The 8863-nt window shown below is 54.9% G+C and overlaps 2 protein-coding genes across 2 annotated transcripts; both read left to right on the forward strand.

Annotated features, from left to right (window-relative positions):
* Positions 1-2997: 2997 nt before the first annotated feature.
* Positions 2998-4973, forward strand: LOC115510280 (progonadoliberin-2). Its single transcript, XM_030309937.1, has 3 exons — positions 2998-3310; positions 4010-4170; positions 4311-4973. Exons 2-3 carry the CDS (start codon positions 4017-4019, stop codon positions 4655-4657), a joined length of 501 nt encoding a protein of 166 aa, XP_030165797.1. The 5' UTR covers positions 2998-3310; positions 4010-4016; the 3' UTR covers positions 4658-4973.
* Positions 4974-5574: 601 nt separating this feature from the next.
* On the forward strand, positions 5575-7530 carry MRPS26 (mitochondrial ribosomal protein S26). Its single transcript, XM_030309936.1, has 4 exons — positions 5575-5824; positions 5919-6065; positions 6155-6278; positions 7012-7530. Exons 1-4 carry the CDS (start codon positions 5613-5615, stop codon positions 7144-7146), a joined length of 618 nt encoding a protein of 205 aa, XP_030165796.1. The 5' UTR covers positions 5575-5612; the 3' UTR covers positions 7147-7530.
* Positions 7531-8863: the final 1333 nt, after the last annotated feature.

The raw sequence follows: 8863 nt of genomic DNA on the forward strand, positions 1-8863 counted from the left end.
CTCAGAGCCCAGGTGAACAGATGGGTTGGCTCCAAGATGGAAGCCAAGTTCACCATATATTCAGGATATCCTCAGGAGGCAGGGGCACCATGACAGACAACCTCTGGAAGTTTCTGTGAGGTGAGTATGTGTCAGAAGTACTCGGTCCTTCTGTAAGAACTAAGGAACTCCAAGGGGCAATAAATTAAAAACTCAGTGGTTTTCAAAGAAGCATAAGTAAGTTAAGCAAAGACAGAATATGAAGGATTTCTGAGGAGAGGTGCCATGTTTGGGAAGGAGACCCTGATTTTTTGCAGGCTACCTCCTGGCAGATGGAGAAGGGCAGGCTGGGGTCAACAAGCTACATAGCCAACTTATAGGAGAGCCCTTCTCATGCCTGTGCTGCCTCGCTACCCCCCACCAGGCTGCCTACCTCCTGTTGCTCGGGCTGGCATTGAGCAGCTTACACACCAGTGCTTACAAGGGTTTTTACAGAAGGACTGAGTATCTCTACCAACTCACCAGTGTGGGCTGGCAGCTTTCTGCTGGAGTCCACGCTGATTTGCTTGGTAGCTAGGCCAGTATTTTAAATACCAGTGGTTGCTTAACAGACATCTTCAAGCAGGCCTTGCATGGTTGCAAGAGACATAAACCCAACGGGAACTAGTCGAGGCTAAAGGGAAGTGTATCAGGGCTCACACCACACAGTCATGTGAGAATGGCAAGGGTGATTGCTTCATCCATTGCCCATCTCCAGCTAGTTAGCTATGCCCCAGGGAGCGTGAGCCAGTGCAGATTTCTCAGAAGGGGGAGGGCGAGGCATCCAGTGCCCACCGTGCTCAGACCTCACTTCATCAAGTCAGCACCCTCCTGGGCATTCAGTTCCCTTCAACACCCCTCTGACCACCACCAAATGTACAAGTCTTTGATTTAAAAAAAGGGGGGGGGGTGTGCCTGAGTGGCTCAGACAGTTAAGTGTCTGACTTCAGCTCAGGTCATGATCTGGTTCGTGGGCCCAAACACCTACATCAGGCTCCATACTGACAGCAGAGCCTGATTTGGATCCTCTATTCCCCTCTCGCTGCCCCTCCCTGACTTGCGCACTCTCTCTCCCTCTCTCAAAAATAAACATTTAAAAAATTTTAAAAACAAACAAACACCACTTCCCCCAGGCCTAAAGTCTTCTGCCTTTATGATAGACTCACTCTCACCTCTTCCATAGTTCATCCCCACAGATTCCTTTCTTTCCAGTTCCCGGGGATCCACTCTCTGTCCACTAGTTCCCGCCTTCTGACTTTATCCTCACTCTGGAGCCACTGCTCCTCCTTTCTCCTTCTTCAGAGACTGGCCATTCCTGTGGTCTGTAGGTTATGCCCCCTTAGCTCTTCTCCAACCCTGAGCTCCAGGTCGGCTTCCTGCCACGTGACTGCACGCGGTGATCCACGGCACCTGTCTCACACTCCCAATGCCCAGGGGTTCACCCTGTCTCTCCAGAGTCTTCGGTCCCTTCCTCCAGCCTTCCAGCATTCTCTGCGCCTCCCTCCCTCCACCCCTAGCCCACAGATCCAGACCTGCCAGCAGTTCCTGTGTTGACTCTTCTCCATTTTGTTCCTTATATTGGAGCACCGCTGCTGCCCTGTGTGCGGACTCCAGCTAACTCTGTCATCCTTCATCCAGACCATCTGCTCAGGGCTTTGTGCCCCTCTGTGCTCCAGCAGCACCCGAGCACACTGCTCTATGCCTCTGCTTTCCCAGCCGGCTACAAGCAGTTCCCAGACTGGAATGAAGTCCTATCCTCAGGACCGAGCATTAGTTGCTCAGTGGTGAACACATGGCTTTCTGTGTCCTGCTGAGAGGGATATGAGGATCAATTCCAGAGTCTACAGTCTGGAAGAGGACAGCAAACGTTCCTGAAAAGCTATGTATGTGGCCAGAAAGGAACAAGAGCATCCTTTTGGGAAGCTTAGTTCTGGTTTGGATGTTTTAGGAAAAACCACAAACTACAGAAAAAATAAAGGCACCCCATTCCTCTTTTAAAATAAACACAAGGGACTTTGAATAAAACATTCTGTAAACCCAAACCAGAACTAAGCTAGTTTACTGAACTCAAAGGAATCATTTTCACTAAACCATAAAACAAATGTTTTTCCTAAAAATTATTTGGTTAACCAACACATATAGGAACAAAGTATTTTCCAAAACAATTTCACTGAACATACAATCCACACATTGTTTGGAAATTGATGTGTGCCTTCCTGCATGGGAAGCTGAAGTCCAGGCGCCCATGAATAACTGGTGCCTGTTGTGCCATCCCCTCCCCCTTCTTTGCTTCCGGATTTGACGCACCTGCTCTCCTAATGACTGGCCACCACGCCACCAAGCCTGACCCTGGCACTTGCATTTGCTGTTCAGCCCAAATGCGGAAATTGCCTATTAACCCTGTAAACAGGCCTCTGCCCGCCACCCCCGCTCCAGGCGAATAGCTGGTGGAAAGCTAATAGCTGGTCCGTGGTGGAAAGTTGAGCTGATGCAGAATGAGAGGCAGGGGCATGTTTCAAGTGTCTAGGTGAGCTGTGCCAAACTCCATGAATAGTCTTGGGTTGAGCACAGGATGGGGAAGGCTTGGAACCTTGAGAGGCAAGATTATTCCTACCCCCTGCTCATAGGCCCACAGATGCTGCACTGCCCCCTTAGCTGAGCCCCCTCTCATGGGCCTGCAGGGAGGAGAGAGAAGGCCCACCCAAAACTACCTCCATCTAGAGCGACCCAGCCCTGGTGCTCAGGTGTGTGGATGAGGTTCATTCCATCCACCCCCTTTTACAGTTGAGCAAACAAGCCCTTAGGTCCCCATGGCCTCCCCCAGACCTCTCCACAGGTTGCTGGCTCCCCACTCAGGCTGCCAACTGCGTGGGACACGGGTCCCCAGCCATTGCCGCCTCCGGGCCACAATTTCCTTTTCGGGTCAGGGAAGACTGAGGGCATTGTAGGCCTAAGGGCAGGAGCCTGAGGATGCAGCCCCGGAAGTGGGAGGAGGATTCTTAAGGGTGTGGCCCGGCTGGAGCAGTCCTACCACCTCCGATCCCTGGGAAGACAGGGAGCGGGAGCAATCTGTCTGGTGACCCCAGGGTCAGTGGCTAGGAACATGCACTGGGAAGGGAAGAGTGTTGTTGGGTGGCAGGCTACTCCTCCTCCCTTCATAGAGACGTCACTGGAGTCTGGACCAGGAGCAGGGGGAGGAGTCACCATAAATCCCAGAGCTGGCTGTCTGGGGGTCCCACTGTCACCTGGAGGAGCCACCTCAAGGAGCCACCTCGTCCACAGCTTTCCCTCCGTGAGTGAAGAGGCTGCTTTCCCCCAAGGGCTGGGACTCCTGGATGGCAGTCTGTCCTGGGTGTATGGCACTCTGTTCCTCTTCTCCCTCCCAAGTCCCTCTTACCCATGAATCACGTCCCAAAAAGAACCCTTTCCCTTTCTCTCCCCAACACTGTTTCTATGCCTGCTGCCTCTAGTGTGGGAGGGATGAGGGGTAAAAGCACTTGCCCCTGTCACCACCACACATCCATTCCACATCCCCAACTGCCATGGAAGAGAGATGGCAACCCACAGAGAAAAGGCAGGGTGCTGTGCACCAGGTGCCCCCAGTGCCCCTACACTGCTGCCTGTCTCTTGGAGGGCTCCCCTGACCCGAGTCTCTGTTACTTTTTCCAACCTTCTACTTCTGGAATCCCTGACGGGAGGAGGGGTAGGCCTGACTGACCAGGAAGGGCCCTCAGCTGGCAAGGCTGGAATCCTCTATGCCCTGGTGGGGGGGGGGGGTGGTGTCTGGGGAAGGCTAGCTGCCAGGAGCCTCTGGGGTCCAGATCCCTGGACTCCTGGGATGAGGAGCAGTGGCAGAAGAGGGAAGGGCATTAGGAACCACTAAAGCTGCCCCTGAAGCGCCAGCTGTCCAAGGGGACCCCGGAAGAAAAGGAAGGAGGTGTGGATGGAAGTATCCGCCTTCTTGAGTGCTGTCCACTATCCGTGGGAGCAGCCCTGTCATGGCCGACTGCAGGCTAGGCCTTCTGCTACTGCTGCTGCCGACTGCCCACCCTGGACGCTCGAAGGCTCAGCACTGGTCCCAGGGCTGGTACCCCAGAGGAAAGCGGGCTTCCAGCTCAGCCCAGCACTCACAGCATGTCCCAAGGCTCCCAGGTAGGTTAAGGGTCTCCCCAGCCTGAGTGGGAGGAAGAAGGTGCTGGGTGGAGCTCCTTCACCTACCGTGAGCCTGGGATGGGGTAGTGGGCAGGCCACAGCCTTCGCTCCCTTCTGAGGAAGGGTCCTGGGCACTGCAGCAAGCAGACCAGACAAGGCTGCCCATAACCTCCCAAGCGATGCCCTGGCTCCCCCTGAGAACAGTGTGCCCTGGGAGGCCAGAACCACAGGCTGGTGGTCCCTCCACAGGAAGCAGCGCCTGGTGCAGACACTGCTGGTAAGTACAGAGAGAGGCCCAGGCATTGGCCACCAGGGGCCATTATGGCCAAGGACTTGGGCTATGTGGACAGAAGAGGGGGTAATGAGAAAACACAGAGACGCCCCCTGCCAAAGCACCCTCAGGCACACAGCCAGATGCCATCTGCTATTCTTCCTATTTCCCAGAATTCTTGGAACAATTTATGATAAGATACTTATGTTAAAGTAAAAGATTAGAAGTCATTAGTGGAGTAGGAGGAGACAATTGTGCTTAAAGCCTCCATAAGTAAGACCATAGCTGTAGCGGGATCCTCTAGGCTTCTTTCTCATCATCAGGAGAACCCAGTGTGTCTCCCAGTGGGAAGAGATGAGGAGTGTGAACTCACACTAATAGAAGGGGCCCCAGAATCAGGTGGTCACTGCACTAGCAATGACTTGGTGATTGCAGAAGACCGAGTGCAGAGATGGATTACTACTACTTTGCAAATTTATTTTAAAGTGCACCAGCAGGGCGCCAACTGAAGGAGAAAGTGGTAAATTCCCATAAGGCAAAAACTTATCACCGAGTTTAAGTCGGTGTGAGCTCAGGCTTTTACATACCAGGTTAAGGGTGGGCAACACCCAAGGAGCTACAGAGCGCCCACGCTGGGTCCTCTAGCAGCCAAGGCGCGTCCGCCAGAAGGCCACGTCCAGCTCCGCGGGGACAGGTCTGGAGGAGAGGGGGCGGGCAAGGTCGCAGCTGGGCTGCCAGGGCATCTGCTAAAATGCCCGCTTCCTCCCCGCGCAGACCGAACCTAGAGCGCCGCGCCCTGCAGCCCTCCAATAACGATGTGAACTCCCTGAAGCTACTGCCTCGAGTTCTCTCAGTCGTCCCCTCCCTTGCCCACCCGCGCTGAGACCCTACCCCGCGCGGGGGCTGGAGGGACGCGGGCCCGGCCCGCCGGCGGGAGGGACACGGGGCGGGTCATGGCAGGCCTCGCAGGAAGGGCGAAGCCAGAGCCAGCGGGCCGGGGGTGGACGCAGACGTTGAAGGGTAGATGCAGATGTTGGCAGGTGCGCTCCCCTCGACCCGGCTCCAGGAGGTGGGAGGCGGAGCCCGCGGACTACGAGTCCCGTGGTGCCCCGCGCCCGCTTCCGGGCCCCGTGATGCCCTGCGGCGCGCCGGACGCGGGGCATCCTGGGCCATGCTGCGCGCGCTGAGGGTCCTGGGGGCGAGACCCCCGTGCGGGCCTTGGGCCCCGCTGCTGCAGCCGGTTCGCGGCCGCAAGACCCGCCATGACCCGCCGGCCAAGTCCAAGCTCGGGCGCGTGACAACCCCGCCTGCGGTGGATCCTGTAGAGTTCTTCGTGCTGACGGAACGTTACCGACAGTACCGCCAGACGGTGCGCGCCCTCAGGTGTGTGCGACTTAAGGGGAGGCGGGCGTCGGCGCCGTGGGCGGTGTGTCCGGGCGGGCGTAGAGGGTGCCGACTTTGGCGCGTCTCTGCCCAGGCTTGAGTTCGTGTCCGAGGTGCGGAAGAAGATGCACGAGGCCCGGGCCGGGGTCCTGGCAGAGCGCAAGGCTCTGCAGGAAGCCACTGAGCACCGCGACCTGATGGCCTGGAACCAGGCGGAGAACCAGCGGCTGCACGAGCTGCGGTGAGTGGGCCGGGAGGCGGGGCGGGCCGCTGGCTGGCGCGGGGGAGATCCAGCCGCACTGAGTCTCTGCCTGTTGCCCTCCACCCCAGGTTAGCGAGGCTGCGGCAGGAAGCGCGGGAGCAGGAGCAGCGGCAGGCGGAGGAGAAGGCCCGGCGGGCCCGAGAGGCACAAGCCTGGACGCAGCTCAAGGAGCAGGAAGCGTTGCAGCTGCAGGTGGGCCGTGTCTCCAGGGGCTGGGGCTAGAGGCCAGGAACTCCGCCTGGGCCGCACTCGGAGTCCTGGGCGCCGCGAAATGGGGCACTGGCTGCGTGCAAAGAGAGAGCGAACAGCCTTGGGTCTTGAGAGTCAGCAAGTAGGTGAGGATTTGGGAAAGATGGCGTGCGAGGAGAGTGCCTGGCAGGCGCAGAAGTAAGAGTTGACACTGGAAAGTGTTCAAGTACCTGGGTGATGTTAAGCCTGCATCTGGGAGGGACCCCCGGTTCCACAAGGAATTCATATTTTGCCTTACAGGTGATAAAGTCGCTGAAGTTATGTTCTAGGCTAGGATATCAGGTATGAGGCTTAAAAGCAGACCAGTTAGGAGTGATCCAGCAACAAAGGACGGGGTCTGAATTAAAGTAGCAGAAGGAGAAGGACAAGTTTGAGAGAGATTAAGAAGGACATTGAGGCAACATTGAGGAACTGATTCCACCTAGCAGGTCCAGAGGTTGTCACAACTGGTGCGATTTCTTCTCTGAGAAAGACGAACGTGGTAAGGCTGCCTGATATTTTTCCACTGAAAGGTCCGCAGGATCGTAGCTGTAGTGGGATCCTCCTCTACAGAGGTCCTAGGCTCCAAGCATCCATCCAAAGAGAGCTGGAGCCTCTCCCTTAGTGGGCAAAAGGCCAGCAGGCAGCAGGCATGTGCTGGAGACTTCCATTCAGCTGGCCTTCTCTCTCACAATAGGAGGAGGCAAAAAATTTCATCACCCGAGAGAACCTGGAGGCACGGGTGGAAGAAGCATTGGACTCCCCGAAGAGCTACAACTGGGCCATCACCAGAGAGGGCCTGGTGGTCAGGCCACAGCACAAGGGCTCTTAAGGGCCCAGTAAGGACAGTGCCTACCCAGGGACCATGTGTGTATGGGGTAGGAGGGTTGGGCCTGATCTGGAATAAACCAGTTGATGTTTCTTACGAAGAAGGAAGCTCAACATATTCTGGTGTGGCCCTCACATTCTGGCCTCTGCACCCACCACTTGGTCAGAAACTCCCATACACAATGCCCTGTTCTACACCCATGTACAAGTCTGCAAAGCACCAGACCTTAGAGGTTTCCATCTCACAGAAGCAGAATGGATCATAGTCCCCTCAGGCAGCCAGGTCGTCTACTAAGTGTCATCAAAGACTGGTTGGGAAATTACAGTCCTTGGGCCCAACTTGGCCCGCTGCCTATTTTTGTAAATAAATTTTATTGGATCACGGCTACACTCGTTCACTGACTACTTTCACACTACAATGGCAGAAATGGGTAGTTGCAACAGCGACATTTGACTTGCAAAGTCTAAAATATTTTATACATGGGTTTTTACAAAAGAAATTTGTCAGCTCCTGATCTAGAGCGTTAGGACTCCAACCAGATTATCAAGTATCACCCAGTACCTGAGAAACAAGCTAACCACTAGCCAAAGACCTGCTTCTGCCTGACCCTGAGATTTGCGGCTAGGGTCTGGTGTGCCCAAGACACAAGACAAGGAGGAGACCCCATTTCTTCTGGTGGCTCTTTCTACCCATGGCCTCAGTGGCTCACATGCACCCTGGCACTGCCAGCTTCCTTGGACCATGCCCCAGATTGGTACTGGTTGACCTTTACAAGGTCAATATGGCTTATCAAGCACTTGGACCAAACCCTACAGGTACCAGAAATACTTGTAATTGAAGTTCACAAGGTGGAATAAGTGAACATACAGATTTATGGCCCCTATTCAGACATAAGTCCTCATGTTTCTCGGAGCCAGAGCTGGTGCCCCTTTGTCACCGTTCACCTGAACTTGCCCAGTTACCACCAGAGGAAAATGAACAGAATCCTAGTTTCTTTCCCCAGCTCCCATGTTGCTGAGACGATCTGGAAACACCTAAGACGTGAAAACCTTTTAGGGAATATGAGCCACCCCTCAACATTTAGGTGAGGAAGCAGGTATAGAGGTATAAGCAGAGGGCCAGTGGTTATATCGCCTTGTACCCAGCTCCCATCAGGGCCTTGTACCCCTGACGGCAATGGCCTCCCTTCTCAGGCTGATTAATGTTTTCCCTGGCAATGAGCCCAGGCACAGGACAGTGCAGTTCTTGATTTCAGGTGCTCAGTGTAACTTCTGAGGTGAGAGCTGATGGGTGCACACTGTGGGCCATGGGTTGACAACTGTGCCCATAGCCTTGGGCTTTGTTGTGGTAAGAAGTGGACCATCTGGTCTCCTGCAGTGGAAGCCTGTCACATGGGACATGGCCTGTGTCAGGAAATCTGGTTTCCTTCTTGCTAAGTCCCTGCCCTTCTGCACCAGGATCCAGACACAAGCTATCTGTCTTCACCAGAGAAGAGTGTATCACACTTGAAGCTCTGTCTTTGGGCTGCTTATTTCCCTTGGGCTGCGGCTGTCCTTTAGGGTCCTGCATGGGACTGTAATTCCTTAACATTCACTGCTGATGCCAGTATGTCATGCAGAAGCACCTGTAAACCAAGCTTCGGTGTTTTTATTTTTCACCCATCTTCCTGGTATAGGCACTGATAGGCAGCTTACTGGTACCTTCAGGTTAAATCAAGCCC

Source organism: Lynx canadensis, chromosome A3 (genome assembly GCF_007474595.2).
Source record: "Lynx canadensis isolate LIC74 chromosome A3, mLynCan4.pri.v2, whole genome shotgun sequence".
Lineage (NCBI taxonomy): Eukaryota > Metazoa > Chordata > Mammalia > Carnivora > Felidae > Lynx > Lynx canadensis.

Bases quoted from the DNA above. Each gene is read 5' to 3' on its own strand.
- MRPS26 (XM_030309936.1), top strand. From the start codon at position 5,613: ATGCTGCGCGCGCTGAGGGTCCTGGGGGCGAGACCCCCGTGCGGGCCT. The intron at 5,825-5,918 runs GTGTGTGCGACT...GTCTCTGCCCAG, and splicing joins CAGACGGTGCGCGCCCTCAG to GCTTGAGTTCGTGTCCGAGG. The intron at 6,279-7,011 runs GTGGGCCGTGTC...CTCTCACAATAG, and splicing joins AGGAAGCGTTGCAGCTGCAG to GAGGAGGCAAAAAATTTCAT.
- LOC115510280 (XM_030309937.1), top strand. From the start codon at position 4,017: ATGGCCGACTGCAGGCTAGGCCTTCTGCTACTGCTGCTGCCGACTGCC. The intron at 4,171-4,310 runs GTAGGTTAAGGG...TGGGCACTGCAG, and splicing joins GCATGTCCCAAGGCTCCCAG to CAAGCAGACCAGACAAGGCT.